A 20,686-nucleotide genomic window follows, 5' to 3' on the forward strand; every position below is an offset into this window, starting at 1 on the left:
GGGAGAGAGCCCCGGCATGCTGTATCATGCATGAGTAATACATCTGAGGAGGTGCTCGTATCTCTCTCCAAGTTGCGGCTCTAGACGGAAATATGGACAGAGAGCAAGATCTTGGTCTGTGTCCAGTTAGAAGGCTACTATTGACCCAGAAGACAGGCGAAAGGTGAGGCAGAGAGAGGCAGATGCCTATAGCCCTGATCCTGAGCGTTGGGTCTTGGCCCTGTTCCAGCTTTCATTTTCGTGAACAGGAAAATCGAAACTTGAGCTCAGCAGAGAGTTAGTCAGAGGCGTGTCCATCCTGCCCCTGTGATAGGCTGCCCCAGCACATACATAAACTGAATCCTGAGGTTCAGTGCAGCCTCAGAGCGCCTGGCCACCATGTGGATGCTCATGCCAATCGCTTTTGCTGGAAAGCTGCTGAGCGCCTTCAGGAAGCCACTGAGCTCTCTATGGAGCAGCGTGGTCCCCTGGTTCTTCTGGCTCAGGTCAGCTCTCTGGCTGGCAAGGGGCGAGAGTACCCGGCCACTGCAGATGAGCCAGGGTGAACTGCAGGAGAGCAGAGGGGAGGAGGAGGAGGGCCCGGACCAGCCCACCACCCCCACCAGCGTCAACTACCACTTCACCCGCCAGTGCAACTATAAGTGTGGCTTCTGCTTCCACACAGCCAAGACATCCTTTGTACTGCCCCTAGCCGAGGCCAAGCGAGGGCTACGGCTGCTGCAGGAAGCCGGTGAGTCCCCAGTCCTGGGAGGGAATCAGCACGCAGCTGCTGGCTGGGGGCAGGCACAGGTGGGAGAGCTCCTGCAGAATTTGAGATGCTCCCCAGCCCGTCTTGTAAGGGAGTATTAGGATGAATTTGGGGTGGATGCCTAGGCCTTCAGAACCAGAGTTGGCTGGCGCAGACAGTAAGGGAGGCAGACCCATCCCTCCTATAGCCTCCAAGTGAGCAGAAGTCTGTGCACCTCCCAGGCTCCCAGTGCACCCAGCATGTGCCGAGAGACAGGGTGGGAAGTTGTGCCACTTTCTGAATTTGTCCAAAGCCCTGATAGATTGGGGCTTTCCAGAAATTGTTAAGAACTACAATATTTGAAGGGCACCTGGGTGGCTCAGTCGGTTAAATGTGTGACTCTTGGTTGCAGCCCAGGTCATGATCTCAGGGTTATGAGATCAAGCCCCACATCAGGCTCCACGCTCGGGGCGGGGGAGGAGTCTGCTTGAGATTCTCTCACTCACTCTGTCCCTCCCTCTCTCTGTCTAAAATAAATAAATACATCTTAAAAAAAAAAAAAAACTACAATGTTTGAGTCTTTTACTTTGAATCAGGTATGTACTCCTAGCATGAAACTTTAAAGAAACTATTTACAATATAAATATGGCAATGACTTTGCTCTCAAGACTTGCATGCTGTCTTCTCCTTCTGGAATGTCCTCTCTCCCTCATGTGTGATCCCTTGGTGCCTGTTACAAATATGTATTATAACACTTTTTTTAATTTTTTTTAAAGATTTTATTTATTTATTTATTTGAGAAAGAGAGAGAATGAGAGAAAGCATGAGAGGGAAGAGGGTCAGAGGGAGAAGCAGACTCCCTGCTGAGCAGGGAGCCCGATGTGGGACTCGATCCCGGGACTCCAGGATCATGACCTGAGCCGAAGGCAGTCGCTTAACCAACTGAGCCACCCAGGCGCCCTATAACACTTTTTTTTAAAGATTTTATTTATTTATTAGAGAGAGAAAGCACGAGTGGGGGGGAGGGGGAGAGGGAGAAGCAGACTCCCCACAGAGCAGGGAGCCCAACATGGGGCTCAATCCCAGGACCCTGGGATGATGACCTGAGCTGAAGGCAGACGCTCAACTGACTGAGCCACCCAGGCGCTCCTATTACAGCACTTTTTAAATTATACCATTATGTTTTGTTTTTTGTTTTGTTTTTAATATCTGGATCCCCAAAGAGTTTGAGTTCCAAGGTGGAATTTTAGCATTCTATGTATCTTTGTGCCTAGCAGGATATCTGGAATGTAAAGGGGGGTTGATAAATGTTTTTGGACAGATGGATTAATAGATGAACAAATGGATGAAGGGAAGTCTGGTGTGGAAAGAACTTAGACCCTTGACTCACAAGGCCAGGGTTTGAGCTCTTGCCCTAAAACTTGTAAGACTTATCAAGACATTTAACTTTTCTGAACAGCAGTTTAACAATCTTTTAAAATGTAGATAATCAAGATAACACCTATACCTGGCGCCTGACTGGCGCCTAAGTGGCTCAGTGGGTTACGCATCTGCCTTGGGCTCAGGTCATGATCTCAGGACCCCGGGATCAAGCCCCATGTTGGATCTCCCTGCTCAGCAGGGAGACTGCTTCTCCCCCTGCCTGCCTCTCCCCCTGCTTGTGCTCTCTCTCCCTCTCTCTCTCACTCTTGCTGTATCTCAAATAAATAAACAAAATCTTAAAAAAAAAAAAACAGATAACGCCTATACCAACCTCAAAAAGTTACGACATGGCACAAATAAGTGAATGCTCAGGTGTTTTTAGAGTATAAACTATAATGGTTATAATTAATACATTTATCATTAATATAATGATTTCTCAGGTTTAAGTAAATAAAGTCAAAGTTAATTAAAATGATCAAGGTATAACACAGGTCATATGCCCCGTAAGTGAGATTTCTGGCTAATAGAGGAAAATCTATTTTGGTGATGATTAAAAATGTAAAGTTAAATGTAAATTATATTTAAAACATACTACTCAGGCGGAAGATGCTTCTACAATATATTATTTACTTCTCTTGCTTTTACACGAAGAAGACGGAATAGGATTTAGCCACTGTCAGCATCAGTTATTGATCCGTGCTGTAACACGATCACTTCTTGTGTGTTAACATCACCGTGAAGTGATCGTTGCTCGTCTACGGTCTTAACTTCACACCTACAGCCCGTTCCTGCAGTGCTCGGTTCCCTGCATCCCCTGTGCATCTTCCACTCAAACTCATCAAGGGCTGCAGGGCCATATACCGTATCACCTTCTCCAGCTTATCTGACCCTATATTCCACCACACCTTCGGGGATAATGTTTCTATTGGATGATAATCACCGTCAGTCACACAGGCAGGCTCCCAGCATGTTGGATTTCAGTAGTGAGATGACGGAATCGATCACTGTCCGGTCATAGACACTTCTGAGTGAGAAAAACGGTGTTGAAAAGAATAGCAGATGTCATTTGGTCTGCCATAAAGCAGGGCTGTTCTGGGTGAGCTGGGACGAAGGGCAGCCCCACTGACAAAGATGGAAGGCTGTGGAGCTTGGGCATCCATCCTAGCTCCATTTTTTTTTTCCCCTAGTCTTACGATCTTGAATAAATCACTGAACCTTCCTGAGCTTCAGTTCCTACAGCCAAAAACCAGGATAATAATTCCTTCCTTGCCGAATGAGTTTCAGGATGAAATGCTTGCCTGAACCATGTTACCTTGGATGCGGTATGGGGAGGCCAGATGCAGATCAAGAGAGAAAAATTGGAAAGAGTTGTGTGATTTGTTACCCACCGTTCCTTGGGCAGGGCGCCACTCACCACACAGGAAGTCTTGAGTGAGGACGGTTTTCAAGGAAGCAACTGATAGGGAGGCGAAGGCAGCTTAGCACGGGCTAGTTTGAACAATCTCAGCGAGCTGTGGTCACAGGGGCTGTCCGGGTTGTCCGAGACCCGGCTCTGGGACGCAGAGGGCAGAGGACAGTGGCCCAGAGAGAGAGCCTCATAGATCAGGTGCTCTGGGTGTTGACGTCCTTGGTTGTTCAAGAATAGGAACTGACCAGCCTTCAGCCAGGACCTCGAAACTGAGTCGACCACATTTTAAAAGCTGTGCTACAGTGAATTTGCACAAATTAAATTTCCAAGCACAGTATTCGTTACTTAGTAGGTATAAAGTTTGTTGAACAGAAGTTAACAAACTTCTGTTCAGCCCTTTCTGCTAGTCTGGTTGGTGCTTCTAATTATTTTGCTCCTGTGACCAAATCTGTTTGCTGCTCTCACGGGTCCCCCATGCTTCCTCCTTGGATCTCACATGGGCTTGTGTTTCTGTGGCTTGTCACCCCAGGTCCTTTCCTTGCCATGCTCTGGTTTCTGTCTCTAATCTGAGCATGCTATCTGGTTGCCTGTGCCCTCAGCACCCTCAACGTCCAGTGAAGCAGGCGTTTCAAACTTCACTTAGCAGAGCCAGTTGCTTACTGATTCCAGGTTCATTCTGGAAATGACTCACTCTGATGTGGCCACTAACACAGAGCATCTAATAAAGACTCGCTCAACTGAGTTGAACTGAATGGAATCAAAAATGAACCCCACTATGATAATATCACTGTAGAAATTCTAAATTTCACAGTCTTGTGGACCTTCGAGTTAATGTCCCCATTCCTTCCAATCTTTCCTTCGCTCCACTAAAATTCCAGTGGAATCATTGAAGGCAGGGTAACAAACCCACCAAGAAATCAACACGGAGTTGTTGGAATTGATTGATGGCGCTTGGACATCTTCAGCACAGGTCCGCAGGGCGGTGGCTGCCAGAGGTTCACCAGACTGCCCAGTGGAATGCAGAGCATTTCAGAGACGAGAACCATCTAATCATGCAGAAGTACAGCATTGATCAAGAAGGAGGGGGTGAGGCAGGAACGAGACAACAGGCCGAAGGCAGATCCGCTGCTGCCCCCACCACTAGGAGAGCCCTCCCCAAGTCCTGCAGATGGCAGAAGGCATATTTTCAGAAGAATCTGGACCACCTGGCTGTGCTCAGCCACCCCAGGTGGAGCAGGGAGAAGAAAAGCACCATACTGAAGACTGGGGCCTGCTGGGTGTGAGAGCCCATGTTCCTGGGGTGCAGGCAGCCAGGGGGTACGGCATAGCAGGAGATTAAGAGTCTTCTCCAGCAGAACAGAATGGCCGGAGAAAAGACCAAGGCTCCCAGCATGTGGGGCAAAATCCGGTGAATAAGTCAGTTTCTCTCTCCGTCACTCTATAGCAAAACCCTCCATCTGAGGGGTTTCATCCTCAATCGCAGAAATTCCCTCCCGCTCTTTTATGCATCACTCAAATAAGAAAGGACAAATGGAAACACCGAAATAAAAGGCAGACGCCAAAACAAATAAGCAAAGAGAATATAGGAAACCTTCAGAACATCTGTAACTGATAATCCCGGAGAGATGAGAGAAAATTTACATATATATGAGAAACAGCAATGCGATGGTAGGTGAAGAAGATACGGGAGAGTCTGGGGAACGGAAACTGGGATTTCTGAAATTAGAATTGTAATAGAAGGACTAGAAGACAAGGCCTTGGGAAAACGGGGCGCAGGAGACAGAGCAGGAAGGTCTGGTGGCTACAAGCCGGAGCGCCAGCAGACCAGGGGTGGGACCTCCAGAGAGACAAGCACGTTGGAGAAGAGGTAGGAGTTCTCAAAGAGTATGAGAAACTTCCCATACCAGAAGGAACTGTATTTTTCAACCAAGGACCTGCCAAGTGGCCAGAAAAATGAATAGAGACAGATTCTGCTAAGGCACATCACCTTGAAATTTGGGGACATTGGAAAGAAAGCTTCTGGAAGGGAAAAAGCCATGCACTTAAAAGGGATTATAAATCAAGGTGTTGTCAGGCTTCTGAACAATAATATTAAAACCTTGAAGACGGGGCGCCTGGGTGGCTCAGTCGTTAAGCGTCTGCCTTCGGCTCAGGTCATGGTCCCAGGGTCCTGGGATCGAGCCCCGCATCGGGCTCCCTGCTCCGCGGGAAGCCTGCTTCTCCCTCTGCCGCTCCCCCTGCTTGTGTTCCCTCTCTCGCTGTGTCTCTCTCTGTCAAATAAATAAAATCTTTAAAAATAAATAAATAAATAAATAAATAAATAAATAAATAAATAAAACCTTGAAGACAGCAAATAATGCCCTTAAAATACTGAGGGCAAAGTGACTTCACCCAGAGTACTATACCTGGCCAAACTAATGATCAGGGATGCATTTGGAAACATGTAAGTTCTCATCTTGATTCATATATTGCATTTTTTCAGGAAACTGCTAAGGGCTTTTCAAAAGGGCAGGAATTCCAGGCCAAGAGGCATCCAGCACGTGTGAGAAGGAGGGGCCCCCCTCAGCACAGCATGCCGAGGTGTCTCAGGCTGAGAGTCCCCAAGCCAGAGCATTCTGGATGGGGCGGAGGGGGGTTTCTGCACATCTCTGTGCTGTCTCGTCCATCCATGTAACTGATTCCCTACATTAAAGTGCATCTATTTTATTTTCTTATTCTTTTAAAGATTTTGTTTATTTATTAGAGAGAGAGGGGGAGCACAAACAGGGGCAAGGGATAGAGAGAGAAGCAGGCTCCCCACTGATCAGGGAGCCCGATGCTCCATCCCAGGACCCTGAGATCATGACCTGAGCCTAAGGCAGATGCTTAACTGACTGAGCCACCCAGGCGCCGCTAAAGTGCACCTATTTTAAAGCAGGGGAGAAAGTTAGGCCCCGGGTTATGTACATGGTTAGTTCCCCCCTGCCAAACCCTCTGGGGAGCATGGGGAGCCCAGGGGGGGGGGGTGGGGGCTGGGGATAATGGGCAGCTTTCATTTCATTTTTTGTTACTTTGAGAAAACATTACTTTTGTCATTAAAACAATAAGGGGTGTTTGTGCAGTGGGAAAAAAAAAGAGAACAGAAGGAAAGATCCATGTTCTACCTCTCACAGGGATGGAGAAGATAAACTTTTCAGGCGGAGAGCCGTTTATTCATGACCGGGGCGAGTACCTGGGCAAGCTAGTGCAGTTCTGTAAAGAGGAGCTGCGGCTGCCCAGCGTGAGCATCGTGAGCAACGGGAGCCTGATCCGGGAGCGCTGGTTCCAGAACTACGGTGAGCTTCCTGGCACCACGCTGTGGTCGCCGCGGCTATGCTTGTTGGTTCCGGGCATCCCGGGCCTTAGGCCAGGCACGCTGGGGGAGCGGGGGTCGCGGGGAGCAGGGTGTGCGGCAGGGAGGAGACACCAAACTCGAATCCCTTTGCAAGCCATGCGTGCAGTTAGGAGGCTTCCTTCTGCGGGGCTCTCTATTTAGAGCCCTATACTTGTTGACCAACTTGTTGGCAAGACAGGTAACAAAATGTTAGTGCAACTATGTTATGCATCCCGATTCAGCAGGTGCTGAGCCCTATGGCTTTAGCTTAGCCGCTAGCAAGGAACACTGACACAGTTCCACAGCCCCTGCCTTATTGTTTGCTACTAATGTTTAATTTTTAAATATTAAAGGAACTATCACTTTATTAGTCTCATAAATGAAGCAATTGGACTAAAACAATCTTTCCCACCTTTGGCTACCTATTTGGCTGCTGAAGAAAGTTAAATAAAGTATCTGTGTAGGGACTGAATCTCGGACTAATTATGTCAGAACCTGGCGGTGTGTGGAAAGACCAACTTGGGGGCTCCAAGGGATTCTACTCTGTGGCCAGGATGGCGAACCATGGATCCCAAGACCGTGGAGTTCCCTTACAGCTGAGTTTCCATAGATGTGATAGATATCCCTAGAGCAGTACCCGGAACTTGGGGAGCAGTGGAAAATATTAGCTGTTATTACTACTGTCATTTTGGGAGACAGTGATAACTCTTAGAGCACGATTTTCTGTTCTAATTTGTATGAGCTATTGGAGCCTTGACGTCACTGAAAGAGGGGTTGCATTTACTCTCTGTTGAGGCTGCTCACAGGAAGTCTCTGACCACACACCCCTCCCAAGATGGTGGAGAGATGGGAATGGGGAGGGGAGACTGGGGATGAGGGCAGGGCAACCCATCTGATGAAGATGAAGCAGGAAGACAAATCAGAAGTCTCTGGGAAAGGTAAATCAGGGAAGACTGCAAGACGACGTGTGAGAACCAAAACGTCTGTGAAGGAGTCACTTGGTGAAACGGGGTCAGAAGCTTCCAAGTAAACTCTGGGAACCAGATTCAGAAAGGCAAGCAAGGCTTAGGGAACAGTGTGAGCAGGGGAGAACCGGTCAGGCTCGTTGGCGGTGTCCCCCAGCCGTGCTCTCCCTCCAACCCTGGCTCCCATGCCCGGTGTGGTAGGAAGAGCAGGTCCCACGGGATCACTGCGGCCAGGGTCAGAAGCTTACATGCTGGCATGGGAGAGGCCGTGTGAATGAGTGAGTTTGGAGGTGCTGAGGAAAAACCCACTTCAGTCCCTTCAGCAGGGAGACAGTAAGCAAGTGGGAGGCCCTGAAGAATGAGAAGCACCATGCTCTGTTCATAGTGGACAGACAGCCAGCCAGTGAGCCATGAGCTTCCATTGACGTTCATCCTCTGTGGGAGTGTAGGGTTAGTGTTGCCATATTCTGAAATCTACGTTCTATCTTAAATCTCCCAATTAAATATTTGCAAATAATTTGAAATATTGTTAGATGTCCTGAGGGAAAAACAACAGCAATGTTTATGTATAACTATGTGGTCTGTAAGCCTCCAATCTTCCACCTCCAGTTTAAAGGACCAGGGGTGAGTCGCTGAGCTTGAGTGGACCAAGAGAGCCGTTTTGGATCAACTGCCATCTCTCTTAAGTTTGGCAGTTTTCTAGGAGTGCTCACAAGACTCAGTAGCCAATTAGACTCATGGCTAATGAGTCTGATGAACTCAGAGCAGAGGATGAACTCTGATGAACTCAGAGCAGAGGATGCAGTGCAGAAACAGTAGGGAACGGGTGTCACAGGGGTCCAGAGAGGTCAGACACGGGCTTCTGAGTCCTTCCCTTCCAGAACGTGCAAGATGTGCTTTCTCGAACACACAGTGAACCATAGGGACATGTCCGGAATGTTTTTGCCTAGGAATGCTCATGTGGGTCTTAGGGTCTGAGGCTTTTATGTAGGGCTGGTCACTTAGGCACATACTGCTGGGTACCCATCCATGGCAGCTGAAAGTCAGGACTCCCAACAACAAAACCAGGTACATCATGAATCTTGTTCACCAATCCCAACAGCTCTTGACAAGCTGATCAAACATGCTGCATTGCTCCAGACATAGACACATCATCAGTGGGAGACATAGAGAACATTCTGGTGGCCATATATGCAGGGATTGGCCAAAACTCCATCATAGTTCCATGTTCTTCTAGAGACTGGTGAGGACTCAGCGAACAGATCTGCTGTGCTAACTCTCTCTTCACAAGGGCTCCTACAAGACAGTCTGAGAGCAGGAGGAGGGGATATAATTCAGATGTAGCAATTAATGAAGGACCTTACTTAAATGTGCCAATAAAGATTCAGACACATACAAGTGCCATTTTAGGACGGTCAAATGGGAGTATCTCCATCACCTCATGATGTGTGTATTCATTTTTTTTAAGATTATTTAAACAAATACCAAGTATAATTCACATTTCTGTGAGTGTTGCAGGTATGAGGAAAAGTCTTTTTAAACATTAAAACTTAGACACAAGCAAGATGTGTTTTATCATAAAGAGATATAAATGGCCTAAAAGCTTTGGTCCTTGAATGGAAAGGCTTAAAGGTGCTCACTTTCCCTCAGGTGAGTATCTGGACATCCTTGCCATCTCCTGTGATAGCTTTGATGAGCAAGTCAATGTCCTCATCGGCCGTGGTCAAGGAAAGAAGAACCACGTGGAAAATCTTCAGAAACTGAGGGCGTGGTGTCGAGATTATAGAGTGGCCTTCAAAATAAATTCTGTCATTAATCGATTCAACGTGGACGAGGATATGAGGGAACAGATTCAAGCCCTGAACCCCGTCCGCTGGAAAGTAAGTACCGTGGTTCAGGCGAAAAACTTGCGACACTGAAACCCTAAACGTTCAAGTGAGAGAGGACTCTGGACTGACCGAGCCAGCCAGGAGACCGGGTCCTTGGTCCGTCTGCCAGCGCTCTTAAACTTTAAACTACTTACACTCCCTTTGTCTCAATCTCCTCTCGAAAAACTGAAACTGATTCCCTTCTGGAATGTTGGGAGGATAAAGGTCAAAAGATAGAGTCGGGGGGCACCTGGCTGGCTCAGCCGGTGGCACATGAGATTCCTGATTATTGGGGTTGTGAGTTCGAGTCCCATGTTGGGTATGGAGATTACTTAAAAATAGAATCTTAAAAAAAAAAAGATACAGTCAGTGCTTGGAGGCGTTCTGAAGAATATGAAAACCTAGAAAACCTAACCTGTATATATTTATTAAATATAATAAAATCTTTTTATATATATATGTATATATATATAATAAGACTAGATTTCTTCTTAAAACTCTTGGCTTATTCATAACATAAATGGATAAATGTTCTTCATAAATTCTGTTAATACATTTTTCATTGAATTTTCAGAAGACAGTGGGGCAGGGGCGCCTGGGTGGCTCAGTCGTTAAGCGTCCGCCTTCGGCTCAAGTCCTGATCCCAGGGTCCTGGGATCGAGCCCCGCATCGGGCTCAACAGGGAGCCTGCTTCTCCCTCCGCCGCTCTTTCTCCCTCTCTCAAATAAATAAATAAAATCTTAAAAAAAGAAGATATTAAATAACACTATCCCCAAGTTGTGGCAAAGTGAATTCGCCGAGATCTGTGCTTTAGGACCAACCCCTCTATCAGCTACTAAAAAGTCTAAAGTTCAAACTCAAGGTGTATTTATAGCATCCACAATGTGCAGACACTTACAAATAGCAGTAAATTAAAGTTTCGTTAAAGTTTCCTACCCCTGGCTGTTCTTCAGAATCAACTCAGGGAACCGTTTTAACCATCTGAGCAACCCAGGCGCCCGTTTTTGTTGTTGTTGTTGTTGTTTTTTAAAGATTTTATTTATTTATTCATGAGCGACAGAGGGGGATAGAGAGAGAGAGAGAGAGGAGCAGAGGGAGAAGCAGGCTCCCAAGGAGCAGGGAGCCCGACGCGGGACTCGATCCCAGGACCCCGGGATCATGACCCGAGCCGAAGGCAGACGCTTAATCAGGGAACTGTTTTAAAAAGCAGCTTCCTGGACCTGCACCCCTACCCAGAAGAACTGGAGAGAAGCTAAAGAAAGAGGTGTGGTGAGAGGAACAGAGGCTGTGGTCCAGGAAGGGGGCCGACGAGGGCCGGAGGCTAGGCTCCAGGTTCCTAGACTTTCCTTCTGGAACCACCTGCCCATCGCTCTCCTCTTCCCTGATCGCCCATCGCTGTCCCACTTCTGCTGCTACTGTTTCTCTCACTACTCTCTTGTCGGCTTCTCTCTCTGTGTATATATGTTTTTCCTCCTGGCTTTGGTTTGCGAGGAGCTCCTCGTGGCTTCTTGATCTCAGAGCTTTCTTCTCCAATCTTATGACTCCTACTGTGGCTCCCACTTGCTGATTCACTCCAGAATTGCCTGTTCAAAATCCTGGGTTTTCTGGAGGGAGCAGATTAGCTACTGCCTGTTGGGAGAGCAGTTTTCGCCCCGGATCACGGGTGTCTGCAGACTGCAAACCGATGAAAATCAATGCCCTTGGGTCAGGTGCCTGGGCCCCCCAGGCCGCGTCCGCCGTGGGACCGGGACCGGCAACAGCACACCAGCACTGAACACGCGTTGGCAGGAGGGGCCCTCACGGTATTCCTCAACGGAGGGCTTCACTGTCACCTGGAGGCTTGCTGTAGCCACAGCAGAGCTGGCCCCACCTAAACTTGTCCAACCAAACCCACCACCCTCCTCCCATTCCGCTTCTCACGCTCCTTTCAAGCTGGTAGATTCTGGAACCAAAGTCACCCGGAGAAAAGCCCACGTGTGTCCTCACCCGCCTGATATTCAGGTCAGCTTGGGCTTCCAACCCGAGTGGACACCTCCTCTGACCTCCCTGCTAGTCCTCTCTCCCCACCCTGTGCCTGGACTGGGCTTGGGTGCTGTGGGGACAAAGACAAGGGGTGTCCCCTCCCTAGAAGCTCACAGCCTACTGAGCAAGATAGTCATGAAAGCAAATAGTAAAACCACTGTGTGACCAGGGTCTGCAGGGACTGGGGAGCACAGAGGAAGGGGGTGAGAATAGAGTGAGCTAAGAAGGCAAAGCTTAGGGAATTTTACAATTAATTCTAAGCTGACAACAATGTTAATTAAACACTATGTATAATCACCCCCTTCCTTGAAAACCTCACAGACCCGGGCTCTGCGCTGGCTGTGTTTTTTGTTTTTGTTTTTGTTTTAAGGATTTTATTTATTTAGATAGAGAGAGAGACAGCGAGAAAGGAAACACAAGCGGTGCGGTGGGCGGGGGTGGCGGGGGGGTAGGTGGGTAGAAAGGGAGAGGCAGGCTTCCCGCGGAGCAGGGAGCCCAGTGCGGGGCTCGATCCCAGGACCCCGGGATCATGACCTGAGCGGAAGGCAGACGCTTAATGACTGAGCCACCCAGGCGCCCCCTGGCTGTGTGTTTGATCAGCTACCATCTCATACCACCTTGAGCGGGTCCCTGGGACAGAGTTTTTCCTTCTCAGATGATGGTATTCCTTATGAGGGAATGATACATTCACACATACACAATTATTTACTTAAAAGAATGTTGGAAGACTCTTACTGGCTTTGGGAAACTGTCCTGGTATATTAACTGCAAAATAAACTACATAGTCGAGAGGCCTTAATAAGGATATATTGAAGTCAGCAGAAACAACATTTTGGAAAATACTTGTTTCTTGGTTTGGGGATCACAAATGATTTGTTTATTTTCTTGATGCTTTTGTATAGTCCATATTCCCTGCAATGAGCACCCATTACTCGGTGTTCTGCAAAATTAGATCATCAGACTGGATGAAACATACACTAGACCAGTCTTGTATCTTTGGATGGTGGGCACTTCCTGACTTTGAGGGCCCCAGAACAATGTCTTTCTAGACTGTTCCTGAGTCAGAGCAGTCTTCTTTGCTTAGAAGAGATGACGCTGGGTCTGGGGGAATGAGGCTTGGGGTAAAAATGGCGGGAGGCTCTTTGCAAAGCAAACACCACCCTTCTCTTCCAGGTCTTCCAGTGTCTCCTGATCGAGGGGGAGAATTCTGGAGAGGATGCTCTGAGGGAAGCGCAGCAGTTCGTTATCAGCGATGAGGAATTTGAAGGATTCTTAGACCGCCACAAAGAGGTGTCCTGTTTGGTGCCCGAGTCTAACCAGAAGGTTGTATGAAGCAAACATTGCCTGGTTCACCATCACACCTTGAGATTGATCCAAACAGGGAGCTCTAGCCCAGAGGGATCCACACACTGTTCCTTTAGAGGGTTCAGCGAGCAGGACTGGAGGGGTGCAGTCACCTTCCAGCTGTGGGACCTCTGAAGGAGCTTCAGCGGCCCTTCTCCCTCCCCTGTCCTTGGACCATGCATCTGCCCATTGTTCCCACAATGGGAGCTGTTCCAAGGACACAGCCTTGAGCGGGGATAGCTTCCTATGGCAGGATAGGTACACCTCCCATATACCTATAGAAGGTATAACTAGTTACAAGGAATGAAAGTCACATTAAAATCTTCAGGTAAGCTCCTAGGGAATAGCATTAAAGCTTTACACATTGAAAAAGGGGGAAATTCCATGTAGGGTAGGAACAGCCATTGGGAATATTGAATACAGAACAAGGGTCTCCCACAGCTTGAGGAAATGGGGAAATTGGCCTGGGGATTTCATGGTCAGGGAAGCTGTCAGAGTGGGGCAGAGAACCCAGGCCGCTGGCAGCTTCTAGAACCTGAACACAGACAGATGCCCCTGCAGATGTATGTTAGGTGGGGATGGGGGCGCCGGCAGATCGATCGCCTTGTAAGGGACATACCCAAAGCCACTCAAGGGATATAAAAAGTGTAGAATCCCGAAGTAATAAAGCAGAAATATACCAAGGCTGTGAGACAGACCCTTGAGCGCGCGTACTGAAAAATACACTTGAAACTACATTTGTATTTAATTTCTCTTTTGCAGATGAAAGATTCCTACCTTATTCTGGATGAGTATGTAAGTATTTGTGATGAATTATAAAATTTGAAAACTTTTAAAATAAGAAGAATTTTAAAAATAAAAAATTAATTAAGCCGCAATGCCAGAGTTGAGCTATAATGAGCATAACCGGTCCCAGTTTTTCTTCTGACCCAGCATTTCATGTTTTTATCATCACTAATTAGCATTCATATTATAGAGCCTTTCCCGCACTGGGTGGGTTCCGAGCTAAGCACGTGGGCAGGACTTTGCTTGAACCTGGGCCCTGTATTTGCACCAACCCCAGGCGGCGGATCCGTGGATATCACCACGAATCTGACATTGCAAAGAAAGCAGCGTCCTCTGTCGCGCCATCTTGGGCTGGGAGTTCCCCGGCAGCGGGAACCCAGGGTGCTTTGGAGGGAGGTCCTCTCCCACTTCACATGACCTTTAACACCTCGGATGCTGCCAGCTCGTCTCTTGACTGATGAGTCTTGGCTTTGGTGAGAAGCGGCTACAGCTCCTCTCCCCAAGCCACTGATAGTATCGTTACACCTCTGCCTTACAAAGAAAAAAGAAAATCTACCCCTTCTCAGATTTGAAAGGAAAATCACTTTTTTCTTTCCTTTGTCTTTTTTTGGGGGGAGGGGGCTAGATTCATAAACCTTTGCCAATAGTTCTAGTATAGGACGAACAAGTCCATTCGAAGAACGTGTTTCTAAGAAATGAGCTGCAGGGGCGCCTGGGTGGCTCCGTCTGTTAAGCGCCTGCCTTCGGCTCAGGTCATGATCTTGGGGTCCTGGCTGTTGGACCCCACGGCAGGCTCCCTGCTCAGCGGGGGAGCCTGCTTCTCCCTCTTCCTCTGTGTGTGCGCATGCATGCTCTCTCTCCCTCAAGTAAATAAATAAAATCTTTTTTCATGAAAGAAATGAGTTCCAACAAGAACAATGGCTTTAATATATACACGGAATTTGGTGTTTTGAGAAATACTTATTTTGACTTTTGGTATTTTACTATTTTTAAATTAATCAATGATGTTTCACTACCATTTCGTTGTTTCTCAACGTGAGCTTCCTTTATGGAGTATAAGGGGAAAGGTGATGACACTAATGTTCAGCATGTGGGTTCGAGTTAGAAATGAAAAGTCAGAATTTATTTTTATTTTTGTCTTTTTAATTTTTTATTTTTAGAGAGAGAGTGTGTGTGTGCAAGGAGGGAGGCTGAGGGGGAGGGTCAACGGAAGAGGGAGAGAGAGAATCTTAAGCGGGGCTTAATCTCATGACCCTGAGATCATGACCTGAACCGAAATCAAGAGTTGGATGCTTAATTGACGGAGCCCCCCTCCGCACCCCAGTTTTTATTTTTGGAGTATCATGATTGCTGGGGATTCCTCCACAAACTCTCTGGTCTCCACACAGTTGCCACAAACGTAGCGGAACCAAAATTTGCTTTTGGTAATTTAACAACATTTTGATTCAACAAGTATTACTACAAGATACTTAGTGACATAGGTCAGAAGAAGTGTGAAGACCTCATTCCTGCCTGTAAGGTGTTTAATTTAGGATGAAAACGCGACCCTTGACAGGGCATATTCGACTCTTCTTGACCCGGTTCCTGCCTGCCTTTGTACTTCCTTTCTTACCCGTCTTTCTCCCTTTCTCGAAAGAAGTTTTTATTAATTTTATGCCTATATATTTATGCACGAACCATTTTCACTCCACAATATCATCTATCTGCAATTTCCCAAAGACGCCATCCTGCTTCATGCGTCTGTGCTTTTATAACACTTTTCTCTCCAGCTTACAATTTCTGAACATTTCCCCTCCCACATGGAGGGACATGCACCTGCTGTGGCATACATATAATTCGGTTTACCATGCACTTAATTGATCTAATGTGTTTATGTTAGTTAAAGTGAGCTACTTGAATAGAGAAAGGGCCTTCAAGGAGGTCAGCATCCTCAGTTTGGTGTCTGGCCCACAGCCTTCAATAAATATTTGTTGAACTGACTGCACTATCAAAAATCATTCTGGATTAATCCTCAAAATTGAGTTTCACAGCATAAATTATATAAAAATATCCCCTTTTTCTCTCGAATTTCCTAGATGCGCTTCTTGAATTGTCGGAATGGGCGGAAGGACCCTTCCAAGTCGATCCTGGATGTCGGGGTAGAAGAAGCTATCAAATTCAGTGGATTTGATGAAAAAATGTTTCTGAAGCGAGGAGGAAAATATGTATGGAGCAAGGCAGATCTGAAGCTGGACTGGTAGAGCTGAAAGCACAGCAAGCTTCAACCCACCCCTGGGGACTCTTGCTCAGACTCAAGGTGTGGCAACTTCCGGCAGCGGCGCTTCCGGTCAGCATTTTGCGGGTGGCCCCACATCTGATTTTCGGTTGCACAGGCTCTCCGATTATCTGTGGTAACTGAACACACAAATCACTTGGTAATTGAAGTCCATGATAATGCAAAACCATTAACTTTAGTTAATTCGCTTATTTAGGATTTAGCTCTTTGAGCAGTGTTTTCTGTGACTCCTGTGTTCCCCAATTTTGATGTTATTTTTTCCAGTCCTTTCATTTGATAGACTCAGGGTTATTTTCTGCTAAATGTTGAGATGCCAATTTTCACACCTAGAGCAATTACAAAAGCTCTCCCCTAATCATTCTGCTTGTTGCAACACTCTTTCCTTTCTGTCTTTCTACCACTGAAGTCTTGGACTTTTTACCCAGAAGTCTAGAAACAGTCAGCAGATGTTTCAAAGAGTAGGAAATGATCATCTCATCAGTTTTCACTAAGTACCTAGAAGGAGATCGTTCATCTGCCCATGCTCTGCACGACCCCTGACCCATGCTGACTACTCCATGAACGTGAGCTAGCTCTGCTGCTCTCCTTCTTCTTCCAAGAGTCTCAGCAAAACCAACAAACCATTTACATCTTGTGACATAGTTGACACGGGGTTGGTGTTTGGGTTGCCTATGAACCTGTTACTCCAGCCACCTGAGTCCGCCTAGCAACAATGCATGAATTCATTTGAACACAGTTGTCCCCACATCTCTGAGAAATGACACCATATGGCTCAGATGGTTAAGACTTCAGCTCAGGTCATGATCTCCAGGTCCTGGGATCGAACCCCATATAGGGTTCCCTGCTCAGCAGGGGGTTTCCTTCTCTCTCTCCCTTTGCTGCTCCCCCTGCTTGTGCTCTCTCTGTCTCTCTGTCTCTCTCTCTTTCTCTCGCTCTCAAATGAATTTAAAAAAAAAATCTTAAAAAAAAAAGAAATGACACCTTACTAGATCGGCCTCATGTGTTAGGAAAAAGCACTGGGCTAGTGTGTGGGAAAGACTGTGTGGAAATATCCAGAATGTACCTGGATTTTACGTAAATTAAGCCATGGCACAATATAATATATCTCAACTAATTCTGAATCACTTGTTACAAGGATATAATCTGGGTCAATAGAAGAAGATCCTGGGCCTTCCTTTTACAGCTTCTTTGGGAAAATGTCACCTAAACTGGGTCAGGGAACAAAGTCCCCTCCTTGTGGAAATATCACATGCAGTTTGTTTATGTAATTTAGGCGGTATCTCATTGCCTGGAAAACAATAATTTCGTATCATTGTTTCAGAAAACAGTATCATGGAAAGTTTTTTTGCCCAAGCATAGAAAAATTTTAATCCAGCTGCCATGCCAATCTTGGTCACTAGGTGGCAGTAAATGCTGCCTGAGTCCATTAAGCAGCCATAGAGAAATACCACTTCATCCAGTTTCCAGACTTGGTGGTTTTGAAAGTTTGGTTTTTGTAATTTTTTTTTCCTCAGAAAAGATACTTATACTTCAAATTTTAAGTCACTATAATTCAACTGAAATGTTTTTGGGTCCCATCTCAAACAGGGTTAACATAAATGGGTAAATAAATATATAAATAAAATTTAAAAATTAATTAACTAATTAATTTTTCTAAAAAAGGATGGGTTATCATGCATTTTCCATTTTATTTTGTTTTATATTTTAAGAGAAAAATGAATTAGAAAGCCTTTTTCCTGTATGGCTTAATATAATCAGTATAAACATAAAAGTTTTTTGTTGTTTTCTTTTTTAATGTAACATGAGAGCACTTTGCTGATCTTCACATTATTCAGCAAGAGCAAATTCAGCCTAGAAAAATCACGGATGTGGAAGCACTGAAGATGTTGTCTGGTAGACAGTGAGGGCTCAATCGTTATTTGACACGAAATCTGGATGGGAAACCCGCAACCTCGGAGTTGGAATGAATTTCTCTCAAATTCACTCAAATTCAAAATGTGAGGAATTGTATAACTCTTCCCCCCAAAGGGAAGTCTAAAACATAATGAAACAAAACAACTGCACCTGAGAAATAAGTATTTTAAATATTTTTCCAACTGATTTGATACCAGCCCTCCCCTGCTTGATGCCCTGTCAGGATTTGCAATGTTTAAAATTCCTAAATGTTTCTTTTTCTTAAGGGGGAGAAATAAGGACATAGAGCATTAGAGTAAAACTCACATTTGGATTACATAACATTTTGCTTTATTTTAAATAGGAGTTTGCAGTTTTGTGAAACCCTCTTTTTTATTGAAAAGACGGTTGGAACACTCATAATGTGCACTGAGTAGTGGGTGGAAATGTTGATCACTATATTGTACACCTGAAACTAATATAACACTCTTTGTTACCTGGAATTAAAAAAAATAATAATTAATGAGAAAGGAAAATATCAAATGGTAATTTATCTGAGGCATCTCAGTGTAAGGCAAAGGTTTGTGGTGATTTTAAGTGTTTACACTGTAATGATATGAACAGAATTTTGCCTTAAGAAACCTAGGAAGATCAGACAGTATTGGTTTAAAAAGCATGCATCATCTCTGTCGTTTAGTGATAAAGCACATGAAGGTTGCCCGTTTTCTAAGTTTGAAGATGGCTGAGATCACCCAGCTGAATCATCTAGAATGCAGGCTCTTATTCTATCCCCAGGCGTTTGGAGTCCAGTCGTAGGGTTGGTAGAGAGAACCATGATGCTAAAACCAGCCAAGTCTCAATGAGGCTCTATCAGGCGGTGATTCATCTTGTTGGCTGCCCTCTTGTTGAAAGACTATAATCAGCTGTGATTAGGGGGAGACTCGCCATGCTGTAAGGTTTTAAGGCTTTGTCCTGAGTGTATATAGGTCTCAATTTTGGGGAAAAATATATTTTTTCTTCATATGTGATGCTCTTATCAGTCTGATGTATTGTAAGATGTTGTAATATATTAAAATATTTTTGTACAGTGCCTTCTCTCTCAGTGGGTCAATGTAATGAAGCCTCTCCTTGGTGTATATTTAAAGTAATTGTGTGTTTTTACAAACTGCCATTGCTAAAGGCAAGTACAATTTAAAAATCAAACAAGGTTATCAATAATTAATAAGCACATTTAGGCAACCCAATCAGTAACAAGATAGAGTGGAGATGATTCACTGGGGAAAATGCCCTTTGTATTCTAAAACGAAAGCCAGCGTCTTGGGGACCAGGTATCCAAAACCTGATGGTGTCAGGGATAGCACCCCCCTCCATCTGTGGTCCTAGCTCCGTGCTCTGAGTGTGAGCTGGTCAGCCGTCCAAGGGGCAGGCAGGCGCCTAACACTGGAGTCTAAGGAGGTGCAGAGCTCACCCCTAGCACCCTGGTTCCTAGCTGTCGGTTCAGTTCCTGAGCCCTTCCTTACCTGCATCTACCTGCCCTGCATGGGCTCCACTAGGGTGGGAACCATGAGCACCTCCCCTGCCAGCCAGCACTCCTGCCTTCCATCCCTCCCATAACTGGTTTATTTTTTCATTCAGGGCATCTCAACTTGTCCCTGTCTGTGATTCTGCTCTCAATTCCAGGCTCTTGGAGCCAGGGGCTCTGCATTCCTGGCCCCAGTGTCCACGTGGTGCCCTCCAGACTTGGACTGGTCCTCCTTGGCCATGCAACATTCTCTCAGACATGCCCCTGCGCCCTCTGGTTAGGGCACTCACCTCTTCAGGAGGGATGTGACCTTACTACCCTCATCCTCCTGGAGGCTTGTGCCTGGCTCTAGCCCCAGAGAACAGGGGTCAGATCCAGGGCCTTGAAGACAGTGAAAGAGTCTCAAGGGGGCATCTGGAGTCCTTGATCATTGTGTCTGGGCCACAAATCGGGGTGTACAACTCCATGTCAAGCTTCTGCTGCTAAGTGCCCTACCCAGTCAGGGGAAAGAGAGGGTGAATTACACACAAAACCCACACAGCAAGTCCAACTCAGATGCTATCGAGATGGGCTTGAACAATCAGAAAGACTTTAACATTTTTTTTCATGATTCTAAAAATAATACATATTTGGAGTATATTTGAAAAACAGAGGAAAGCAAAATGAAGAAAATAAAAATAATCCATAATTGTATCACCTAGAGTTAACTGCTAATTTACTTCACGTCTTTCTGGTCAGGCATATTTTTTAATAGAATTGAGTTCATTCTCAGTATTATTTCCCACATAAAATCTTCTGAAGGTTTTTAAAGCCAATTAGCATTCTTATACTTTAATGAGAACAGCCAGTTCCTCACAATTCACACTAATAGATGAGAAGACATTCAATGTCCTTCTAAAAACCACAGTTGGTTTGAAAAAATCACTGGCTTTGGTTTCTGAGTTGCTTACACATTTGTTGATGAATGTGAATATATCTCATGTTCTGGGAATTCACTTTATCCAGAAAAAATATATAATAATAATAAAGCTTCTCTGTGCAAGTTCATTCCTGGAGGACCTGGGAAATTGCCCAAAAGTGATTTCTGTTTTCATTCAAGTGC

The 20,686-nt window shown here is 45.8% G+C and overlaps 1 protein-coding gene across 1 annotated transcript; it reads left to right on the top strand.

Annotated features, from left to right (window-relative positions):
* The first annotated feature begins 324 nt into the window (after positions 1–324).
* On the top strand, positions 325–19,152 carry RSAD2 (radical S-adenosyl methionine domain containing 2). The gene is made up of 6 exons (XM_028099476.2): positions 325–730; positions 6,710–6,871; positions 9,525–9,754; positions 12,938–13,087; positions 13,871–13,903; positions 15,970–19,152. Exons 1-6 carry the CDS (start codon positions 379–381, stop codon positions 16,132–16,134), a joined length of 1,092 nt encoding a protein of 363 aa, XP_027955277.1. The 5' UTR covers positions 325–378; the 3' UTR covers positions 16,135–19,152.
* Positions 19,153–20,686: the final 1,534 nt, after the last annotated feature.

This window comes from Eumetopias jubatus, unplaced genomic scaffold (genome assembly GCF_037043125.1).
Source record: "Eumetopias jubatus isolate StellerSeaLion01/CBP00866 unplaced genomic scaffold, mEumJub1_p1.0 scaffold_9, whole genome shotgun sequence".
Lineage (NCBI taxonomy): Eukaryota > Metazoa > Chordata > Mammalia > Carnivora > Otariidae > Eumetopias > Eumetopias jubatus.

What these genes read in the sequence shown, in the direction of transcription:
- RSAD2 (XM_028099476.2), top strand. Translation starts at nt 379, where the DNA reads ATGTGGATGCTCATGCCAATCGCTTTTGCTGGAAAGCTGCTGAGCGCC. An exon ending in ACGGCTGCTGCAGGAAGCCG is followed by an intron (nt 731 to 6,709) that starts GTGAGTCCCCAG and finishes TACCTCTCACAG; the next exon opens with GGATGGAGAAGATAAACTTT. An exon ending in TGCCCGAGTCTAACCAGAAG is followed by an intron (nt 13,088 to 13,870) that starts GTTGTATGAAGC and finishes TCTCTTTTGCAG; the next exon opens with ATGAAAGATTCCTACCTTAT.